This window comes from Micropterus salmoides, unplaced genomic scaffold, assembly GCF_014851395.1.
Source record: "Micropterus salmoides isolate LMB-PRFRI ecotype aquatic unplaced genomic scaffold, ASM1485139v1 Ms_hic_scaffold_19, whole genome shotgun sequence".
NCBI classification, from domain to species: Eukaryota; Metazoa; Chordata; class Actinopteri; order Centrarchiformes; family Centrarchidae; genus Micropterus; species Micropterus salmoides.
Genome location: NW_024041039.1, coordinates 21872874 through 21897401, shown reverse-complemented (window position 1 = coordinate 21897401; position 24528 = coordinate 21872874). Strand labels below are relative to the sequence as shown.

The 24528-nt window shown below is 41.1% G+C and overlaps 1 protein-coding gene across 1 annotated transcript in view; it reads left to right on the top strand.

The window, feature by feature from the left end:
• Positions 1-625: 625 nt before the first annotated feature.
• Positions 626-24528, top strand: part of LOC119910210 (collagen alpha-1(XII) chain-like) — a 56616-nt gene continuing 32713 nt past the window's right edge. The window contains 25 exon segments of the mRNA XM_038728681.1: positions 626-803; positions 2196-2300; positions 6022-6138; positions 6244-6387; positions 6708-6761; positions 8049-8312; positions 8543-8707; positions 8950-9123; positions 9301-9444; positions 9447-9590; positions 9719-10321; positions 11157-11435; positions 11517-11792; positions 11884-12156; positions 16882-17151; positions 18695-18961; positions 19224-19416; positions 19535-19659; positions 21184-21333; positions 21428-21547; positions 21676-21840; positions 21944-22090; positions 22526-22665; positions 23328-23457; positions 24224-24369. Of these exon segments, the coding sequence (XP_038584609.1) occupies positions 2231-2300; positions 6022-6138; positions 6244-6387; positions 6708-6761; positions 8049-8312; positions 8543-8707; positions 8950-9123; positions 9301-9444; positions 9447-9590; positions 9719-10321; positions 11157-11435; positions 11517-11792; positions 11884-12156; positions 16882-17151; positions 18695-18961; positions 19224-19416; positions 19535-19659; positions 21184-21333; positions 21428-21547; positions 21676-21840; positions 21944-22090; positions 22526-22665; positions 23328-23457; positions 24224-24369 (4560 nt within the window). The 5' untranslated portion in view covers positions 626-803; positions 2196-2230.

Genomic DNA, 24528 nt, shown 5'->3' with positions numbered 1-24528 from the left:
TCACACCAGTCCAAACTTTTTTATAGTGTAGGTCCTTGGTTTGAGCAGGAGAGGGCACCAAAAACCAACCAGTCAGAGGGGCGCTCCCTGGCAGTGAGTAGCAGAGGAGACTGTTTCTGAAATACTTATTTTCCGTCAAAGGTTAATTTTCCATTGATTCACAAATTATAAATAAACTTATGAAATAAACGTGATAATATGAGTAGGCCTAGAGTTGTTTTTTTTCTTTAAGCATATAGGACGCATTATGAGTAATAGCCACTTTATGATCTCAAGAGCCAAGAGATTTCTTTTTAGGAAGCGAAAAAAATTCTACTTTTTCTTTCTACTACAGTTGACATGTAAGTAAATAAATTGCATAAGGTTGCCTGTTGCGCATATAAAACACTTCCCCTCTCAGTGTTGTCTGGCCAACTGTGCCCCTGCTGTAAAGTTACATTGGCACTGGAAACTCATTAAATCACCAGACCAAAGGAATGCAGGGAAAAATGTAATTTCCAAACAGTTGACCGGTCTTAGTGGGGGACATACATCAACTGACAGGCGGAGGTTTCGTAAGAGGCCCATATGATGGTAAACTGAGAGTTGGGAACTGCCCCCCATATTAAGTAGCCGATGGTAGAAAGATTCTTCCCACTTGGAAAGAGGCTTTTCCTTCTTGGACATCTGCTGGCGGAGCTTCCAGTAGCCACAGAGAGGAGAGAGGGGGCCAGCCGCAGCTCCTGAAGTTTTTCTCTTACTTTCCAGAAGGGGAGGCTTCAAGTAGGCTGCTCTAAAATTTGGTCGGTTCATTTTTTGAATAGGTGAGTGGACTGACTTTCATTTGTTAAAAATGAATTATTTTGCTGTTTAAAAAATTGAAATAATTAATTTGTATTTAACTAAATATGAGAGAATAGCGTTTTTGCGGTACGTTCTGCCATTTATTTGGGGTTTTTTTTTCAGAGATGAACGCTTTTGAGACACCTAAATATTAAAAACTTTTTCAGCAGTGTTTTTTTTTTAGATAAGATTTTTCAAGATTAGAGCTCAATCACGTTGTTGAACTGAATTGAATGGAAATGCAGCGACAGACTCAAAGATTTCCTTTGAGTAAAGCAGTCACTGTAAGATATCCACGCATTGTTCCAGTAGCAAGGCAGGCATAGCTATTGGGCTTTATGGGTAATTTGCTCATTGTAATTAGATGAGACCCATATGTATCCGAAGGGCCAAGTGGTCTAATTTCGGCTTTCCCTGTAGCTGCAGTTTTCGTGCTTGTGCACCAGGAGGGGCGCACAGTCTGCGGTAAAGATTAGGCTATGGAAGCTGAGTTGAGCCTAGTGCCTAGCGTGTGGTCTACTTATCTTTTAGTAAAAAAGAGAAACTACAACGCATGAGATTATACAATTTAAGATGGACTAATATTCCTCAGCAATCTATTTACAGAGTGAGGCGAGTCCATGTAAAAGCCATTAATGTCCATTATTGAATCTAAAGAAACAAATCTAGTCTAAACGAATTAGAGAAATTAGGAAGGCAATTTTGAGATACAAACGTATGTGAATCCTACAAAAGGGACTGCAATCAAGATGCAGTAATAGAATTAAGATAATAGTTAATACATTCAAATGCATCAACAATACCAGTACTTATGATATCACAGACTGAGTGACCTTATAAGGTAGACCAATGGACATTATAAGGTCACCCTGTAGGGCTAAAGTAAGTGAGAACCATAGGTAAGACAAAATATTGTGAGCTGCACAGCGAGCCACCAAAATGATCAGGACAGCTAGAGGGTAATGGGTTTTCCAAATTACACAAATGAGGATTAGGTCGATGTTAAAATGTTTTTTCAGTCCCTCATTACTAAATAATCAGTCAACCTTAAGTACCCACCTCAGGATATGGGCATCAACTGGAGGCAGCAAGGTGTGTCAATTGTTGAGTAAGGGAGATTGATCTTGCGGTTTTTGTCATAAGGGAAAGCAATGATTAAATAATAAGAACTATCAATATTGAGTCTGTATTGAAAATACAAACATAATTCAGGAGAGCATTTGGGTCCACTGCGCATGTTGCATATAGGCTATACATTATTTTAGTTAGCAATCTAGCCATTCTTCAGCTCATACTCATATTTACACCACATTGACAACGTGAGCCCTGTCATGGATCTGCAGCTTCAACACATTTTTTGTCTTTGTCCTCAGACTGGTTGATGTGCTGCTGACCCTAAGGGCCAAACATGAAGATAGGGCTGTCTCTGGCCACTGCTGCCTTTGTTGCAGCGCTGTTATCCTCCGTAGATGCTCAAGGTAAACGAAACCACCTGGCCTCTTTCCACTTAACATACACTACCCCACTCTGTCTCTTTATCTCCTGCTTCTCTTCTTTCATCTGTATATCTCCATTGGTTGTCTGTGTTACAGGGATTATTCTTTTAATGTCAGAGTCATCACATAGACACTGAACTCTTTGTATTAATATACTGAATAAAGTCATTCTTGTTTCATGTGTATGCTATTTGACTATGTGACTTTTGGATGACTGACTGATTTCTTGATGATTGTTATGCTTTTTACCCTCATTCGCAGCGTATTTATCTGTCAGGACTCATTACAGGCTGTGATGTAAAATCCAAATCCAGATCTCATTTTCTTGTATTTAGGCTGTCATTTATATGGTTTAAACCAATACTTCAAAAGCAATTTTCTCATTCAGATTTGGCAAAGCATACTAAGGTTTATTTAATTTCTAATTAAATACATTTAACAGCAGGGCACCGAGTAGAACAAAGGTAATTTCATGGGTAAATGTTTCCCCATCCATGTTTTAGCAGAGCTGTTGCTGTTTCAGTTTTATGATAGCAAGTTTCTGCACTTTTTCCAAAGCAAAATATGGAAGATTGCCATGTTCCTGGTAAGTAGGCAGTGAAATGAGAGATCCCATATTTTTAAGTTATTATGATTATGCAGAGGTTGTAGTAGAACCTTTTAAACCTGTGTAAATTTCTCTGCAATGGTTGTAGGATGGATGTAGAGTGGAGTGCAGCAGTACAGTGTTTTAAGTTGTTAAATTACTTACACAACAACACTGAAGTAGTAGGGTACAATAATTAAAATATATCAAAAGGTTTCATTTGCATTCAACAATAAAAATGTGTAAAACAATTGTGCAAAAAATGTATAATGCATTTACTATAAGGAACAAAAGTGAAAGTACCCATTCAGAAGAGTTGTCCTTTTCACAGTGTTTCATTACAGAGGCAGTATTGTAATTTTATTGGTAGAAACTGTATTTAAGTGCCATACTGAATAACTTTTTCTTCCCAACTCTGGTTTTGTGCTTATATATTACTGTTTTAGTAGCTATTAAATGCTTTTTCCTGTACATGTCACAAGAGCTAGCATGTCATTGATTGTTAACAATCTGTCAGTAGTTTTGACAGCAAATGACTCAAAGTAATTTTATATTCAAACATATCAGTCCAAAATAATGGCAAATATGGAAATATGGTATGGAAACCCTCTGATTTTTTCCCTTTGAAAGCTCTCTGGCGGGGTGAGAGGAGTAATGTCTACTCTCACATATCTCCACCAACGGAATGGAAAGATGAAATACGAGAATAGCAAATTAATCCTCAGACAGCACAAAGACAAAGAGCCTTTCTAGGGCTTCTTTGTGGGCATTTGCAAAAATGCTGAGTTGCAATACATATGGAAAGTTAATATGCAGTAATGTTTAATGTCAGCACATGTTGTGAAATTACTTTGGCATCTGTCCTGCCTCTTTGGGAGAGTCGGTGTTCTTTCCTCCTCTTTTTGGTCTCTCCTCCTGGCAGTAGCTCAGGCCAGGATAGCTGGCTGGCTGGAGACTGAGGTTACTAACAGAACAGTAGCCAGACTCTGGCCCCTGGGAGCCAGAGGTGTCCTTTATTAGTAACTGATGGGACAGTCATCCAAATAACAAGAGCAACCACAAGGTCCAAAAGAAATACCAGAGATTGTTATTTTGACAAACCCACCATTGTTCCTCAAGTATATTTTCAAAACAGGAGGACATATGGTAAAAGAAATTGTAACAAATTCAAACGACATCCTCACACCATCTTGCCGCGAACAAACCTGGAGATTGGCAGGTGCATTACTTGTGAAAGTGAAGACCCTCCTGAAACTTTTTATCTGAATTTCAATCCACCATCCATCGCTTTGCTACCACTCCTACACACACACACACACACACACACACACACACACACACACACGCACACACGCACACACACACTTCCATACGCATCTCCATTTGGTGTTGGAGATGAGTACTCGCGGAGAAATCAGGGGGAACGCAGTCCATCGGGGCTCCTTGAGTTGATATGCCAGGTTGGTGATCCTCCAATCCCAGTTTTTAATTATTTGATGGGCTCTTGTTTGTCATCTGCCTGTGCATTCAGTGTGTCCCAAGCTATGGCTTCCTCCTCAAAGTGTATTTTACAATGATATTCTTGCCTCCCACGCCACTCTTGTTCTTACTTAACAGCTAGCATGCACCCACATGGCAAAGCTCCTTACTGTTGCCTTACAGTCTAATGCATACTCACTTACCTTACACCATGGTATTCTACCACTGTTACCACTGCGGATACATTAGGGCTTGGCCCATCACTACGTCATACTAACTTCATTAATTTTCTCACAATTCATTATATCTTCCCTACTGTCTTTCAGCTGTTCATTGTGTCACTATGAAGAATTGCTGTCATCAAACACTAATTTGCTATATGATAACTTCTTGAGCCGAGTCGCATGAAACATAACACAAATTTCGTTTAGTTTAATGAATGTAGAAATTAAAAAAGAGAGGAGACTAAAACTAACTGTATGACACTGAATAACTTGGTTAACAAAAAAGGTAATTTGGCACTGTTAAATAAAACTCTTAATATACTTTGATATTACTTTTATGCATGTAAATGTTAACACATATCTGCTAATTAACATTGGCCCTTTTCCTCTAATGGTAGCCTAGAAGCTGTAAGAAAGAATATCATTTTAAAATATGTTCGTCATCTCTGTCTGTGTGGTCCCAACTGTACATGGAAATTTCCATCCAGTTAATCAAAGTTGTTCAGCCAAACAACTTTCTCATGTACATGATGCATGACGCTGTGATCAAGTCAAGTGTATAGGCGCGTGGTCTTGTCACACTGTATATGTTTTTCCGTATTTATTTTAATTTACACACTTTCTCTTTTATAGTACATCTGAACAGTCTTTTGAGTGTCTAGAGTAATTTTGTCTTCTTATGCATTATGCTGCCAATGAAAAAGTACACAAACGTCTGTGGCGACAAATTGTGTATTCTTTTTTAAAGGTTTGCAATGGATGTGTGCCACTCACTTGTGTAAAGAGTTTTAACCAAATAAACCACAAACTACTTTTCTTGTTTGAAATATGTTTATATACAATGTATATATAACATATGGTGTTCAATTTTGTCAAGAGTTACTTCAGCAACTACATGGCAACCTTGATTCCATTGTATAATCAGTAACTTGAGAATGAAGTCATTGTGTTCTTGTAATGGTGAGATCAACTCCATCATAAAAGCAGTTTAGTAGGTGGTTGGGGCATGCATTGTAATGATTGCACTCAGCATGTGTTGGATGGTTCACTCAATGTTTGCACTTTGGTAGAGTTTGCACGGAGTCGTGCACATGTTGTGTATGCCAGTGCTTGAGCTGCTGGCCATCTTGGTTGAGCAACTCAAACAAATGCCATTTTACTCCAAAATGGCTTCTCACACTTCTTCAATGTTGTCACGTGTTCCTTACTTGTCACCCTCACAAATGGAACGTCAGTGCTATATGTCTGTCCCCAACAATGAACAGTCCACTTCAATCATGAAGCGTTTGTCGTTGGGATCATTGTGAATGCTTGATTGAAAATGGCTTACTTTGATTTGATCATAAATATAACCAAATCCATACATATTTTTATGTTTGTTGTGATTTAACAGTGTTTTGTGTCTTATTTGCAGTGGAACCCCCCTCAGACTTGAAATTTAAAATTCTAAATGAAAACTCAGTGGACATGTCATGGACAAGACCCTCGTCAAGGATAGAGGGCTTCAGAATACAAATTGTATCAGATGCAGGTCAGTATGGAGTCAACACTTAAAGTATGTTGGTGATCTAAACCCGGCAGCATATACAAACAATGCAACCTCACAACTGATTTACTTTTAACTTCCTTCTCCTAGATGAACCAGTCAGAGACTTTACCCTCGATGCATATGCAACTACAACCTCAATCACTAACTTAACCCCTGATCTGGACTACTCAGTGTCCATAAACTCCTATTATGGGTCAGAGGAGAGCATTCCCATCTTTGGACAACTGACCAGTAAGTACACATTGCACAGGGGTTCATTTAAAAAAAACTTGATAAGAGTATAACTTTTTCCGTGTAGCATTTTCATCTAGCCACATGTGACAACGGAAAGTAGGCAGAAATCACATCTGTTTACTGTCTCTTGAATTACTCCCTGTTTATAGCTAATGCAGCATAAAGATATGTGTTTGTGTGCATGTGGTTTTGATCCTGTCAGCCAGCTTTTATGATGTGTTGAATTTCTTGCCTTTTTCCGCTGTGAAAAAGCACACAGTGAGGGAAGGGGGTGGCAATGTGCGGTGCTAACTCACCAAGTGTTTCCTGTGTTTCAGTCCAGTCCAGTAACACCAGCGGACATGTCAGGAGGCCACAGTCAGATGCAATCAGTGAGTATGTTTACTGTAGTGTCAACCAAAATCTGAACAGGGCCTGTCCTCCACATGGCTTTCCAGTTTTTTTTTAAATATAATTTTTTCCCTTCATGACTGTCATCATAATATTTTTTCCCCCATGGAATAATTTCATCAGGCGTACATTTTACCTTCTGTTGGGGTTGTCACATGGTAAGCAGGCAGGGATCTGACAGTGACTAGGAGAGCACACATAGTTTCTTTATAATTAAAACCAGTTGGCACATTAATAAAAAAGGAAAGGAAGGCTTGAAGCTAGGAGACATGGGTTCTGTAATGCGTCATGGAGTGGAGGGGAGCAGAAGGGGGTTGTCAAGCAATGATGTATTCATTGTGCCACCTATGGGCAAATGCTGTCCCTTAAACTGTTAAAAGATGTGGCAAGGATTGCAGTTCTTAATCTGACGCCAAACTCCTCTGCTCATGTCATGAGACCAATCTGTGTGGATTTACATGAGGACATGCTCACTTTCCCCCCACCAGTTGATTATTCTGGAAACTATACCCACACTTCCAGATTCTCCTAAACCCTTATTCATGGTTAAGCACTCTTTCACTCTCAGAACCACCCAAATTGTTTGACTAAGCCCCTAGTTTGCCATCATTTTCATCATTAGTTCAGGGAATTTTGAGAAAAGAAAAATGTCCTTTTAAGAGAGAGGCTTAGGAGATGTGAGGAACAGAATTTAGAGTCAATGAGACCTAGGGGAATGAGGATTAAAGTCCACCCACATAAGCCCTGCCAATTATTTCAATAGAGTCATCTAAATAAATGTTCCAGAAAATTTCATCTATGATTTAAAGCCCCCGTAGGATTTGAAAGTATAAAAATGAGCATGGTTTGTGAAACCTACTAAATGTTTAGTCTATAAGCCACATTTTTGACTCTGTCTGTCTGCTGGAATGACTATACCAGCCCACTGTTTGGCAATGGCTGATATTTCCTTTGATGTCAGAATGCATATCTATGAGCCTTCCAGCTAACTGTCAAATATTTTGTTTTATTTAGACAGACAGGAGAAGAAATGGGCCAGTGTATAATATTGTTTCAAGACCAAGCGCTTGCTGCCATACCTTAATTGGCACTTTTCTGGCTTGGAAATCTGTTTTATTTGAGACATAAGGATGTGGTTTTAAGTTTTTACTCCAGTCACTAACTGGTACTAAAACCTTTCCTGATCTGGATCAATCATAGCATGCTATATACATTTTTAAGTGGATCTGTTCCTGACTGACTCTTAATTCTCCATTGTCTTTCCCCAGAATGTTCGGTCAGCGCAATAGCAGATTTGGTTTTTCTGGTGGACGGTTCATGGAGTGTTGGTAGAGAAAACTTTAAGCACATCCGTAGTTTCATAAGCTCCCTGGCAGGGGCCTTCGACATTGGCGAGGATAAGACCCGGGTGGCCGTGGTTCAGTACAGTACAGACACCCGCACAGAGTTCCCCCTCACCCGTTACAACAGAAGAGGAGACCTGCTCCAAGCCATCAACTCCCTGCCATACAAAGGGGGCAATACTATGACAGGTAAGATGTTTATCATAGGTTTTCATTTGTAATTTGTACTATGCTGTCATTGAGAGAAAATGGCTTTGCGTGGTTGTTGGTGTCCATTTTATGTTAAACATTAAAATGTGGAAATCCCTTCAAATTGGAATCTGACCTTGAAGTAGTTTTATGTGATAATATGTGATGTAAGAGTATGGATGCAAGAATGCCTGACAAATTTAAAAATACTTGTACATTTATGTCTCAAGGTGACGCCATAGATTACCTGCTGCAAAACATCTTTACGGAGGCAGGTGGATCCAGGAAAGCTTTTCCTAAGGTAGCCATGATCATCACTGATGGAAAATCCCAGGACCCAGTGGAGGAGTATGCTAAAAGGCTTAGGAACATTGGAGTGGAAATATTTGTCCTAGGTATGGTTTATTATTCAGTGTTTTGTTGAATAGTGCTCTCCCATGTAAAAGTCTGCCTGTTCTTGGAAACCATTTGATTTTCCATTGATCGGAATATCCATTTTTGAATTTGGTGTGAGGTCAAGTACTTTTGTTTTTTTCTAACAAACGCAATACTCTAAAACCATCAACAGATCTGCGTTGCAGCCGCTGAGTAAAGAACATGTGAGTTGATGTTCTTGTGCTTCACATTTTCCATTCAGGTATCAAAGGAGCAGATGAGGATGAGCTAAAGGAAATTGCCTCCACGCCTCACAGCAAACATGTGTACAATGTACCCAACTTTGACATGATCCAAGAGGTACAGAAAAAGATCATCACAGAGGTGTGCTCCGGTGTTGATGAGCAGCTCAGCTATCTGGTTAGCGGAGAAGAAAGTAAGTTAAAGAAATCTTGACCAAATGTGTTTTGGTACATTGGGTTCTGTGTTTTTGACACAAAATCTTCCTAATAGGAAGTGCTGGCATTGTTAATCCGCAGCCCAGCAAACATTTTGACACTAAATGCATGTTGAAAGCTCATGTAATAATACATTGCCTGCATTTTTCCCTCAGTGGTAGAGCCAGCTTCTAACCTGCAGGTCACAGAAATTGCCTCCAAGTCAATGAGGGTGACATGGGATCCCTCCGTGGGTGACATCACAGGCTACAAGGTCACGCTCATCCCCATGCTACCTGGAATGAAACGCCAAGAGCTGTACATGGGCCCACGCAGACATCCATCAATATCCGTGACCTTTCCCCTGAGACTGAGTATGAGATTAGCCTGTACGCCCTCAAAGGTCTGACTCCCAGTGAGCCCATCATGGCAATGGAGAAGACCCAGCCTGTCAAGGTGTCAACAGGTAAGATGATTTATTGTGCAGGACATCTAATCTTTCCTATTCTTTAGTCAGATTTCACTCCTTAGCTTGTTTCATCATGGGAGCCACACAAGGCGTTAAGTAACCTATTATGTCTTGTCTTTTTGAAGAGTGCTCTCTGGGAGTGGATGTGCAGGCTGATGTGGTCCTGCTGGTCGATGGCTCATACAGTATTGGATTACAAAACTTTGCCAAGGTTCGTGCCTTCTTGGAGGTTTTGGTAAATTCCTTTGACATCGGACCCCATAAAGTCCAGATTAGCTTGGTCCAGTACAGTCGCGATCCTCACACTGAGTTTGCCCTTAACACCCACCATGATATTAGTGCTGTTGTCAAAGCTGTGCGCAGTTTCCCCTACCGTGGAGGCTCTACTAACACTGGCAAGGCCATGACATATGTCAGGGAGAAGATCTTTATCCCTGCCCGTGGAGCGAGACAGAATGTGCCCCGTGTGATGGTCCTTATCACAGACGGAAAGTCATCAGACTCGTTTAAGGATGCAGCAACCAACCTGAGGAATACTGATGTGGAGATCTTTGCCGTTGGTGTGAAGGATGCAGTAAGGTCAGAGCTGGAGGCCATTGCTAATCCCCCGTCAGACACTCATGTTTATGAGGTGGAGGACTTTGATGCCTTCCAGAGGATCTCCAAGGAACTGACTCAGTCCATCTGTCTGAGGATTGAACAGGAGCTGCTCAACATCAAAAAGAGGAGTAAGTAGGAGGATAGAATATCTAAACACAATAACTATAACCTGGAGTGTAGCCACATAATATGTACTTCTTGGCATCAATTTTGGATAATACCTTCATTTTGGTCCAAACTATCCTTATTAGACACTGTACCATATGTTGACCCAGGCTTTATGAGTAGAAAAAAAAGAATAAGAAAAAGCAAAATACAGAAGAATAATTCTGTATAAATTGCTGTTTGGCAAGGCACAGGATAAATGTGATCAACTCACTTGACCATAGCCTGCCAATAAACCACACACATACCTGCTTGTTGAATGAGCTCTATCACACCATTTTTTATCGCTTACAGTTTGAAAACACTACAGTGACTGGATCAACAGTGGTATTTGACCATTATTTTGATTCAAATAGCCACCCCAGCTCTGAGTTGGAGCTGTTTCACCCAGTAGTAGAATGGCATGACGCCAAACAATATGCTTATTGATGTTGAGGACTGTAATCCAAAAACACACAGCACTTAGAGTAGTGAGTATAGTATTCCATGCTTGGCAACTTAAATATTTTTCAACCTTGTTAGCTGAACAAGGTTACAGCAACGCTTTGATTTTCATTGCTGCCAGTAATTGAAGGTAATGCCTATTGCCAAGGCAAAGGATAGAGAGGAGAAAGGCATCAAACATAGCTGCAGTGGCCCTGTAAGTCTCACAGATTTACAGTATGATATGACCATGGCAATACTAATTTGCTAACTTTTACACGATTTGGGCCCGTGCAGTGCCTTTAATGACAGACATTCATTACAAGTAATCTTTTATTTTCAAGACATACATTACAAGTAATCTTTTATTTTCAGGTCTGCGTCCACCCACCAACTTGGAGTTCTCTGAGATTACCTCCAGAAGCTTCCGTACCACCTGGACAGCTCCTACTACCAATGTCATGTCTTACCTGGTACGTTTCCGCAGAGGTGAAGACATCACTGGAGACTACATATCCCTGGCAGTGCCTGGTGATACCACAACAGCTGTTCTGCCCCACCTATCCCCCCTCACCACCTATGAGGTCAACGTCTTTGCTCAGTATGACAAAGGAGATAGTTTCCCTTTGACTGGTGATGAGACCACTCTAGAAGGTAAGAGAGACATATTTGGATCTGGCCCAGTGCTCATCAAAATGAGAATACTCGAGATCTAAAATATTCTTTCCCTTTCAGAACAAGGAACTGTACGAAACCTACGAGTTACAGAGGAGACAACAAACACTTTCAGGGTGTCATGGCAAGCTGCTCCAGGTTCGGTGATCCGGTATCGCCTGTCCTATGTCCCACTAAGTGGTACTGGGGAAATGTTGGAGGCCCAAACCATTGGACCAGAGACTACCATCGTTCTTCAAGAGCTTTTCCCCATTACCACCTACCGTGTGTCTGTGTCTGCTGAGTACTCTACAGGCATAGGGGACGAGATGCAAGTAGATGGCACCACCAAGGAAGGTGAGTCAGATATTTTTTAACAACAAGTGGCAAACAGCTATGTGCACAATGGATATTAATTAGTGTCTGATCCATTTTTGTCTGCTTTTAGTCCGTGGCTCTCCTCGTGACCTTCGTGTCTTTGATGAGACCATATCTACAATGAAACTGACATGGCAGGCTGCTCCAGGAAACGTCATTCAGTACCGCATTGCCTTCAAACCTGCTGAGGGTGGTGAGAGGAAGGAGATATCTGTCAAGGGAGATAATACCCAGGCTGTGCTGAAGAACCTCCAACCGTCCACTGAATATGAGCTGTTTGTTAGTGCTCGCTACTCTTCTGGTTTGGGCGATCCTCTTCTGGGCACAGGAACCACCTTAGAAGGTAAGAGAGAATGTCACGTTGCTGAAGTGTAATTTGAAACCTTTTGAGCATGGTAGCATTATTTCTTTAGCCACTGTATGACAGAAATGTGAAGCATGCTTTGTGGCTTTGTGCTCAACAAATGGGTACTGCCGAGTAGACAAATAATTACTGTGTTCAGCTTCTTTTTAAGATGCAAGGAAATGGCATCAACACAAGGCCTGGACATTTGTTAGTTTGTTTTAATTATTGTTTATATTTTATTAGGTTTAGGATGTAAAATAACTGAAATTAGGTCAGCTGTCTCCCCTCAAGTCCCTCCAAGAACATAGCATCTGGTATTTTTCACAGACAACTGCAACAGAGTTAAGGAAGTTGAGCTTTTACTTTTCAAGGTTGGTTGATGGCATACATGGGCTGTGGTTATAGGGGAAAGACAGAAATGTGGCACTTGATGTAATTCTTTTGGCACTGACTGTAGTTAAGGGTGGCTTTGCCGCCCATGAAGGCAGCAGGATGGATGCTTGTAAACCTAGAGAATTTATGAAATGGCTTGGAGCAGACGTTGACAGCCATATGTCTGTCTGGTAATATCTTAACATCTTTTACTTTATCATATTTGATCAGTAATGTCAAGATCTTATTCTATTTGTTTAATATGTGGAATTACTGATTGGTGACCATCTCAAGTTTAGTTTATCTGACAATGGTCATTATGCTGAGTTTGAGCATCTTTTTCCTGGACTATGTAAAACACAACAGAGGGCAGAGTGGGAAGAGGGGTTGCTGTAGTTTCACACCACAGGAAAGGAAGATTTCTGTTTTGAAAGAGAAGGTCCTAGCTTGGGTGTACTGTCCCACAGAAGAGAATATTTTTGGTTTTCAGTCAGTTCCACCTATGGCTGTGTAACTAGTACACTATGTATGAAATCGGAAGAGCATACCTGGCTGGGCATTCAATTATAGCGGGGAGTTAGCAGAATATTGTATTAGTTAAAATGCTCTTTTAATAGCCTGAGCTGTGCATGAGAATGAGGATCATTTACCATGTTTAACGATAATAGCTTCAGTTATTTTTGGTGTTAAAAGCTCAGAGAAAACTAATACTAAAAAGCTGCTTCTTTGTTGTTGTTTTTTTTTACTTTTTGTGTGCCAAGATGAAAACAGCACAGTGGCTGTCTTTAATCTTGTTGGTTATGGTCATGGTTAGCTCAACATGAAATGGACTCCTCTCTGAAAGCAGTTTGAGCTTACTGACACAGCACAAAGCTATTCTGTTCATTATAATAGCAAGAGTGGAGTTCTTGTTCCCTCATGTAGCCTCTGGCAGGAGTGAGGTCCTCAGTGCCCGACCTCTTTTGCAGACCTCATGGACCTTTGCACTAGGTTGATATACTGTGTACTCTGGAAATTAACAACTGGAAAAATGCATGTTTGTTTAGGATTTGATGAGTTTATGCATTTCAAAGACTTTTTTTGCTGTGATTTCCCTCTTTTCTCTGCTCCCGCATTGACCAAAGGGCTTGGTTTTGATTATATGGTTAGTTTCCACAGATGAAGCCTGTGCTGTCATCAGCCATACACCCCCACAGGAAAAAAGCTCCATGACAAAGCACTTTGTTTAGCCAGCTCTATTAAGCTGCCGTGATGTCAGCATGCCTCAACACTGATCTCATTGTTTTGAGTGCCACTCATTTTGAGTGACCCTCTCTGTGAAGTCCATGTGGGCGAGAACTAGAAGAGAGTGGCTTACACAAAGCCATCCTTTGTGGCCAGTGGATGGTAGCCAATACAGAAGTATAACATCCTGAAATGACTCAGAAGGAGGACAGAGAAGGTGTCATAGCGAATGCTTAGATGAACATCCCAAATGTGGATATTATACACAAACATGGGAAAGTTATTTACTTAAGAGGAGGGAGTTTTATCCAGCTTGTGGAAGATGTTACCTAAAAGGACCTTGAAAGCTGTATGAGCTGTCTGTCTGGTCACAGGGAGAACTGTCTGTTTGTCTTCCTCCAGGGTGGGGCAAAGGACAGGCAGAGGCAGAGAGGTAAGGATTAGTAGAAAAAAAAACATTCTTCAGGTTGGCCAGGTGGATAAAAAGCTCAGCCCATAGCTGAGAGGTCATACATTCAGTCCCTGAAGCAGCCATTGTACCAATTTCTCAAATAATTAACTTGCATGACATAGCTAACGATTTCACATGTGCCAGAGGGACCTCAATACTTTTTTACTATCTTTAACTTGAAGAGCAACACAACACCAGGTGTAATTGTATCATCTTGCTTTCATTTCCTCTTAAACGGATGCCTATGGGAACTTTTAGGCAGTGCCAAGCTCTTTCAGTGGTACTGTCAGACTGTTTTTCTGCAGCACTGTAAAGGTCCTTTGAGGTAATAAGACCAGAAAGCGGCAACCTTGGCACATAGACACTGAAGGCTTCATCTTTGTGGCTCAGATTTATGTCTAAGTGAACCAAGACCAATAAAGTAAGGGAAGTTGGAAGCGAGGTGTAAGTGCTGAGATGGCACTTTGACGGAACGTTGTATTTCCAGCAGTGATTTTGAAGGAGTTTACAGAGAAAGCACATCTGAGTAAGGTGCTCAATCAACATATCCAGTGGCCTAATGCAGTGAGTGATCCAACTGCAATGTAAAATCATTAGGATAATCATCAGAGCATGCGCTACTGTTTTGCTCTGCATTTTGCCTGCCTACTGGAATTCTTTTTTATGAGTGTAGTCATTTATATGTTTGAAGCTTCAGACATCTTTAGCTTCAGATGTGAAGGTTATGTCAGCACATGCCCCACAGGAAATCTCTTAGATGATCTTCACTGGTGTTATATGTGGTTTTCTAGAGAAGTGGTTAAAGCTTTTATGGTAATTTGATCTGTTGTTATCCAAGGTCTTAATTTAAGAGTATCCTTCTCCTTGAAGAATGGGATGCTGTTTGTGGAGTTGAGAAAGGGGGTGGTGATAGAGCAGTGGATAAGACACATGCCTTTGAGACACCAATGTGTTCCTGAGCAAGACACTTAACCCCTAGTTGCTCCAGGTGTGCTCTGATATAAATAGCAGTTGTAAGTCGCTTTGGATAAAAGCATCAGCTAAATGAGTTAAAGTAAAGTAAGTAAAGTTGAGAAAGAAACTAAGATAAGGAAATACAGAATAGAATTCGCATAAAATTATGTCTCTGTCTAATCCATATATATAGATATATAAGATGCTTTCATTTTGAATTGTAACAACTATGTTTGTAACTAAACAAAATATTAAAAGTGTGTGTGTAAAGGCATATTACATGCAAATGTAACCTTTTGGCTAAGTCTTTTGACCATGTGTTTCATGTATAAGTGGTTTGCTTCTTGGAGTGGGCCCTTCTCTTTAGCTTGTCTGCAAGTACCGATGAAAAGTGAGCCACTGTCTGTAGAAGTCATTATCTTGTGATCCTTTTGCCCTTGGTTCACACACAACCGGAAAAGTCACTCAAGTTCATCCTTTGCTTTTGGCAAAGATGAACCCCTTTTGATTGAATGAGCTGGATATTTATAAGTGGTCCAAACTGTTTTCATGATATGTAAAAATCTGGAACTCTTCATTAGTTTGTGGCCGTGGCCATGACTCTTCATATCTGGCCTATGCTCTCTCAAGGTGCAGATCACTCTGCTTGGCAGGCAGGGGTGCTGCTGTTCTGCTCAGATCAGTTTCCCGTTACTCTTTGATAGATGGATGCTGAGAAGGACACACAGGGTGAAGATAGACACAGTGGCTGCCTTTTCTGCTGTAGGGTTGCCTAACATTTCCAAATTAGCATGCATTGCATGTGTGGTGGATTTGTGATGCATCTCATTCTTTGCGATGGGCTTTTTTATTAAACCTCATTTGGTGAAGTTTGATAAATGGGGTTTGAGAGAGACCACCCAGCTGCTCTGCTCTGCCTCTGATTATATTGTCATTAGGTGCTGGCATGTAGAGGCTCAGGGGCTCAGGATCCCGGAGGTTGTGTGGGAGGCTATGTGTGGCAGCCTATTCTCCTGCGGTAGAAACTGCTCCTCTGTATGGCAGCCAGACTGGAGTGTGAAGAGTCCATCTAATCATGGGCATCCCTCTTAGCCATGCATGTGCGGGCTGGTCATCACGAAACACCACCACAAAATTCCCTCCCCAGTATTTCTGTGCCTTTCTCCTTTCATGATGGTCTCTCAGGAAAAGGAGTGAATAAGAAAAAGGGAGAGCGCAACATCTGCAATTGTAGCAAACATACTTTGTGGATCAGGTTTCCTCTGTTTCGATGGAAAATTAAAGTGCTGCCATGAGAGGCGCTGAGGATATGTGATTTGTGATTGGTTTTGCAGAGATTTTTCCAACAGTCTCTGATTATGAAGGGATAAATTCAGGTTGTTTAAATACATCTTGAGGGGTTAAAGCAAAGAGACAGAAGAGTGATTGTTTGTGATTTACCGCCAGGGTTCTTTGTGTCTCGCTCACTTCTTCAGCCCTCCATATATCTGCATTAGAAATCAACACCACCAGGGCCAAGCATTTTTGCACTTAAGTACTAACACTGCCATCTTACTCCAATTATTTTGCATCAGAGCAAATCAAAACAAAGAAACACCTGAGAAAATTATTTGGGTAAACAAAAGTGAACATATAGTTTTCCTTTTCCATATCCATTAGCACTGACTGTAGTAGTACTTCTGCCTCTTTTTCTAATGCTGTTCATTTTCATTTATCCACAGAGCTGGGTTCACCCAGAGACTTGGTGACCAGAGACGTTACTGACACCAGTTTTGCTGTATCTTGGGTCGCTGCCCCGGGTAACGTTCGTCAGTACCGGATCAGCTGGAAGTCTCTGTTCTCTGAAGAGGCTGGGGAAAAGACAGTACCAGGAGGCACCACTGCCACAGTTCTGGATGGTCTCACCCCAGAGACACGTTATCAGGTCTCTGTGTTTGCTGGCTATGGCCATGGAGAGGGCCAGCCCTTGGTTGGAGAGGAAACCACGGATAGTAAGTTACTTTAGCTGATTATCTCTTCCACCAAACACATATTCCCCAATCCATGACTTCTCTCCCCTTTTTGTACATCCGCTCCCTTCTTTATTGTTGCTTTCATTTTCTTGGTATTTTTCCAGTGCTTTCCTCCTCTCTTGTCTGCTATTGTCAGTTATCTAGAAAGTGTGAAGCTAAAGTAAGTTTATTTTAACTTTAAAAGCATAAAAGCCATAAAAGCTCTATGGCTGCAAAGGGATAGCTATGTGCAACTGTTAAGAAGATCATTCTTAAAGCCAAGAATGCAGGTCTAGACGTTCTTATTATAAACACATCTGAAGCTTTAAAGTTTAATATCCCTGTTAAGTTAGAGATATAATTTAGGATACCATCATTGAGAAATATCTGGCAGTGACGCAGGTTTGAAAATGATCCAGGAAATACAGTTTAGCTTTAAGCACCACGTTTGGGTGTTATGTAGAAGTAGAGATCTGTCAGCGACACTTACTGTTTTGTTCATTCTGTTGAGCTGAAGAGTTAACGTCATAGCTGTTGGCATCCGCTTGAGCCATCAAAATGAAAGGTCTTTGCATGCACATCTTTAAGACTGTGCGTGTGTGTTCTTTGTATGTACAGAGGTGATGTAATGTCCAGCACACCTGCACCCGGTTTTCATGGGAGATGCAGGACAGATAGACACCGGCCTCTCCCTTGTTAGAGTACACTCATGCTTGAATGAGAAAAGCACATTGAGCGGAAACTCCAGTTGGGAGGGAATTTGTCCACCAGTTAATAAAATGGAATGTGCTCAGGGAAAAATATTTCCAACCATCATTAGTGTTTATTGATTCTGGCAAGCAGGAAAGGTGGCATACATACACACCAAACAACCATGGGGCAGCTTTGTAGACTTAAATGTTTGCACTTTGCTCATTCCTTCCTTCAATTTGCACCTACTATCTGTTGCTCTCGCTTCTTGTGCTCTACACAAATCACAGGTCTCTGTGGGCTGAGCCAATGCGGCAAACTTGGATGCGCTGCTTTTTTCCTTTAATAAAAGTCCACCCTCTGAAGTAAAGCGTGCTGAATATTTTCCTCAGCTCGTTTTCGAGGCCTCTGACAATTCACACTTGCCCTTCCTTCTGTGAAAACACTCAATGGAAAAATGGGAACTATGGCTTTGCTCAAATTCACAAGACATATAAGCCTGGCTTCCAAACCCACCAACTAAACATGATCAATCATGTAAATTTGGGCCTGTTTAATGTATACTTCTGAAAATCTGAAATACTTGGGTAGGTTTGTATCCACACGCATGTGGAAACTGAGCAGATATCCAGATGAAAGACTGGGAGGTAGCCAAGCGTGTTACTGTTTAGTTTACTTACCAGCAGGAAAGCCATGCTGCTTATATTTCCAAAGGTATATTGGAAACATAGGAGGTTAAGCACACATTTCGCACAGATTCCCATCTGAACAAGGCCCAAAATCTACATTTTCCCTCAGACCATTCATCATTTCTCCTCTTTTAACCGTTGTTCCTTTTTTTCCTTCCTTGCAGTCTCGGCTGCTGGCAGAGTGATTGTTGTCTCTGAGGAGACCGAGAAGTCCATGAAGGTGACATGGCAACCAGCACCTGGGAATGTACTGAACTACCGCGTTACCTACAAACCCAAGTCAGGAGGGCGCCAGCTAGCAGCCAAGGTGCCCACTGGCAACACCTCCACTGTGCTGAGACGTCTTACTCCCCTCACCACCTATGACATCACTGTTCTGCCAGTGTATCGTTTCGGAGAAGGCAAAGCAAGGCAAGGAGAAGGAACAACACGTACGTTGGTCTCTCGTTCACCACACCACTAATGTTGCTGATCTTATTGCCAAGTTTAGGAAAAGTTTGATTATCCGTTACAAACTCAGCCACATCATCATCACAACCATAACACTCTCATGCTAAACGACTAAAACATTACAGGAAATTTACTCATTTGTTCTTCATCTTCATTATATAGTACTTAACAGATTTTATTTGGAATATTTAATCAGTCATTTTTATATCATTCTGTCAATCTCTATTTACCTTCTCTACTTAGTTTCACCTTACAAAGGTCCCAGGAACCTCCAAACTTCGGAGCCTTCCAAGACCAGTTTCCGTGTAACCTGGGACCATGCCCCTGGTAATGTTAAGGGCTATAAAGTCACTTTCCACCCTGTAGGGGAGGACATTGACCTGGGAGAACTTCTGGTTGGTCCTTATGACAACACTGTGGTGCTAGAGGAGCTGAGGTGTGTCTTCAGGCTGATTTCTCATTTTCATTCCTATTGTGATTTGAACTTTTAACAATATTCTCCAGTGGATCGTGTAAAAACAAATCTGAAAATCATTCCTTTTTTTGGTCTACAGAGCTGGTACCAAATACACAGTGAATGTGTTTGGTATGTTTGATGGAGGAGAGAGTATGCCATTGGCTGGAGAGGAGAAAACCACTCTCTCTGATGCACCTGAGCCTCCTCCTTTTGAAGTACCAGGTAAAGTTGTCTACTATTCTACTATATATATATTAAGTCATTGTATTACTATGCCTGTCCTCATCTTTAAGGCAGTGTCTCCTGTATGTTATGTCTCTGGGCAGCAACAGTCAAACAATGGAGACTGTATCATATAATACGTTTTTGCTTAGGGAAATGCACTCCAAACCCATGCCCCATAAAAGCTAAAGAGTTTCTCTAAATGCCTTTCCTCAAAGCTAATTGTCTCACGAAATAACAGCTGTAATGGCCATTCCATCTGTCTGCCCTTTTCTCACTTTCTTCATTGTGTCACTTTGGGCTTCCGCTTTTTTATTTCCAGTATAAGTACAGCCAGTGCAGATTCAAGCCATACGCGTATAATCTGTTTGCAGTTATAAAATGTTTTTACTACCTCGTGAGTCAGAGGCAGTACGTGTGAGAAGAGGAAAACTGTTGTGTTTGCTGGAAGGAACTGTGAAGGTCAGCTTGACCGCTTAGCTGCAGGCCCCGTCCAAATAAGGGAGCAGATTTAGTGACAGCTCCCAGCTCCAGAAGATAAATTAGAAGAGGCGCGAGAATCTCACCCTCCTGTGTATTGATTACAGGTCAGATCTCAACAAGCCACTTGAGCTTGAGGGCAAGTTGTAGGTGTGGCAAAGTAACAGTCTCTTTCATTCCTTGTCCTAATTTATTAACAACTATTTTAAATTACATTAGAACATAACTTTTCGTCGAAATACCTCTAACAAACCTACCTGCATATTTTTGTACCTCTACAGGCCTTTTCTGTATTCTCTTTCTTGCTGTCAGTGAAATTTTATTAGCTGTTTGTCCGTCATGGGGGCTTGGTTTTGGGCTTTCTGTGTGAGCAATACAATCTGTAAATCAAATATGTAACCTGTTTTCAGTTGCAGACAGTGGCAGTTAGTGCAAAATCTGCCTATCTCCAGTGCACATCTGCAGTCCTCTTTTAGGTGCAGAGGATTGGATGCCTTCCTTGTCATCACACAGGTGTTTGGAAAACAGGATTTGAATATTACCTTGCAGCTCTGGAGGGCACCTTTTTCTCTCCAATGGAAGCCTTTGATATGTCATAGACCATTAAGTGCGCCTCTCCTGATTTGCCCCTGGGACTCCTGGATCCTGAAAGAACAACTGAGAGAAATACTGCCTCGACATCCCACAAGACAAGAAGATAATCATTATAACACCTGGAAAATAAAAGTTCCCTTATAAAGAATGAATGAAAAGATGGAATGTTTTACTACTTGCTTGTGAATATGTTGCTTGTTTAGCACCTTGGGGGATGTTTTGATGTTATTTAGTTTGGTTCAATGCCAAAAATTAAATTTGATGTCATTAAACTCTTCTCTTTTTCTTTCCTTCACCTCTCACACCTCTTTGAGCACCTTTCATATCATTATAATTCACCACACACACCATTTTGTGTACTTGACAGTTTAACATACACTTCTCTTTTGTAAATCCCATTTGAAACATTCAACTTTGTCCAATTAAAATACTGACATTTTGCCCTCTCAGATGTGATGTGTAAGACCACTGCACAGGCTGACATTGTGTTGCTGGTGGATGGCTCCTGGAGTATTGGACGTCTGAACTTCAAGACCATACGTGCCTTCATCGCCCGTATGGTGGGAGTCTTTGACATTGGCCCTGAAAGAGTCCAGATCGGTGGGTCAGAATAAGTCACAGTCACCTTGTTATTACTAATAAAGCAAAAATAGGTATTTTTGCATTGATATAACAATTGTCTTTTTTCTTTTAGGTCTCGCTCAGTATAGCGGAGACCCAAAGACTGAATGGCACTTGGATGCTCATCGAACCCGGGACTCTCTCCTGGAAGCTGTGGCTAACCTGCCCTACAAAGGAGGAAACACCTTGACTGGTACTTTAATCTGCAAATTTTTTTGCTAGTGGGAGCCGTGCCAACTTCTGTAAGCGCAGTAGTAAACTTTGGTATTGTGTATATTTATCAGGAAGAAAAATTATGAAACATTGATGTCTTCATTGCAGGTCTGGCTTTGAACTACCTCCTCCAGAACAATTTCAAAGAGAATGTTGGGATGCGACCCAACTCTAGAAAGATCGGTGTGTTGATCACTGACGGCAAATCTCAGGACGACGTCATTGTCAACTCTCAGAACTTGCGTGATCAGGGTATTGAGCTATATGCCATCGGTAAGTCAAGAACAGTTATGCTTGCTTGCACAAACGTGCACAGTTTGAGAAGTAAAATGGTCATATCTATCAAAGTGTTAATGTCTTCCTTACTGCTCTTTAGGTGTGAAGAATGCTGATGAGAATGAGTTGAGGTCCATTGCTTCTGATCCGGATAGTATTCACATGTACAATGTTGCTGACTTCTCCTTCCTGTTGGACATTGTTGACAGCCTTACAGACAACCTCTGTAACAGTGTCAAGGGACCAGGTATATATGAGTTTACAATGAAGTATGCATTCAGCTAACTGATCAAACTAAAAGAATTGCTCAGAAAAAAAAGCTTGCAGTGTTTATATAGTTCTCACCTTTTTTTTTAACTGCAATTTTGAAGTTTTTATTAATTTCTTTTTTCTATTTACTTACACATGATGTGTGGAGTAGGAACTTGTCTGCTCCTTAATCAAATTAAAGAACAGCAATCGGATACTGTAGGAGAACTCCTTGGAGAGGATGTGGCTTCAGACTCTATAAGTTATGTGGTGTGTACAAGTTCTGTTAGGACTTGTACTTTATAGGTCTGATTTTTGTACACCAGCTTAAGCAGTAAAGGCAGAAAGTAATCAGGCATACTTTTGCATGACGATGTATAATGTTCCCCATATATTGCAGTTTCTGTCTTTTTTCATGCCTAAACCTCAATAGGAGGTGCACCTGAGGCTCCCACTAACCTGGTGACATCAGAGGTGACTCACCACTCCTTCCGAGCATCCTGGACTGGCCCTGATGGCCCGGTGGAGAGATTCCTCGTGGAGTACATGACCGCATCAGGACGCGCAGAACAGGTATACCTTCCACATGCAAGAATGCACTACAACACCAAAAATGGCCTCTACAGCCACTAAACTTTAATGTGTCCTGAACCCACTGTTTCTGAAACTAATGGGAAACTCAAACATCTATTTCCAGCCTCCTGTTTGTGTTGGCCCCTTGCTGTTTGAGCGTCTAATTACATTATGATCTGGAGCAGGGCAAAGAAACAAAAACACACAGATTCAGTTTAGAGAATAAGAATGCTTCATGAGTGATAGGTCTATTGGCAGGCAGGACCACAATATGTGGAATAGATGCATTTTTGATGTCTGATCCTAATTGCATGTGAGAGGATGTTTGTTTTTGTCCAGCTCCCATGGTTTTGTTTAATAGCGAACATAGAGGATGAGGTTTTATTTTTGTTTATGGATCTGAAATTGAAGCACATGCCGAGTCTAAGTCCAATAAAACCATTTTCTGGTTTTGATCGGAAAGCTTTACAAAATACTCAAGTCAATCCACTAAACTTTTGAGCTTTTGATTGTTATTCTTCGAAATGGATAACTCCCCCCCACAAACAATGTCTTTTAAGTTTAGGAATGCAAAATGTATTTATGCATTTATAATAGAAAGTATCTACAGACTCTTACAGGTTACTCCTTTAGCCATCTTCTAACCATCCCTTCTGTATTAGGTGTTTGTGGATGGTACTGAGACCACGGTGGTTCTCCAGGGGCTCAACCCTCTGACAGAGTACCAGGTCAATGTCTACTCAGTGGTGGGAGAGGAGAGAAGCGAGCCTCTCGAAGGAACTGAGACAACACGTATGTCTTTTCCCCTTGTGGCTTTTTGGCTTACATGTAGGCCCGGATCAACTGATTTAAAGAGATTTGCATATTAAAAAATACATAAGTTGCCAGTGGGAATGCAAACTAGCTAAACTACACTATCTTAAGAAAAACTGTCTGACTGCTCTTGTTTAATTTCATAGATGTGACCATATTATGATGACCTTGCTTAAAGAAGCACACTCTAACTTTCCCACTTTAGGAAACCCAGATAGATGGGGTTGTCAGCAGGCTCATGAGCATGCATGCTCCTTTAACCTTTACTGTTATGAACAACAGCTTCCCTTTGAGTCAGCCATCACTGGATTTCTCTGACTTGGTTGCATAAGACAAATTGAATGCACTCAGTGACTGCTCTTCATTAATCAAATATTCAAAGGTAATAACTTGGTCCAGTAAATCTTAATTAGAGGCAAATTCAAAGACAATTTACATGATTACACTAGGGTTGAAGCACAAGTTTCACTTCTTTCTTTGTTTCTTTTAAGATGTTGTTCATTGCTGTTTTATTTGTGCTCTCAAGATTAGCAGAGATTTAATAGTGTTATATAGTATCTATAAAAGCACATATGAAGCAGCACTGATTGTTGAGTTTGCGCAGTGTGAATGGCAGACAAAAAGGCCTGAGAAACTCTCTCTGCAATCAAAGAAACGTGTATGTCTATGTATCCCACTTATGTAAGTTCTGTCTGTTTTAATATATAGTCACACGCCTTTAACACCATTGTCTGTTGTAATCTAGTCCATCTGGGTGCCGTGAGGATGATGGACATTTATGATGAACAGACGACCACCATGCGGGTGAGATGGGAGGAGGTTGAGGGTGCTGCTGGTTACATGCTGCTCTACAGTGCCATCAATGCCACTCAGCCCACCGTCGAGCAGGAGGTAAGAGACATTCTCAGAATGCTGAGAACATAGACTGAAAGGGTATGCAGCCAATCAGCTGTGCATATGACAAGGAAAAAATGAACTATGTACATGAGTTTATGGTTGCAAGCATGTGCGATCGCACATGCTCACATGCATTCACATGCGTCAAACACG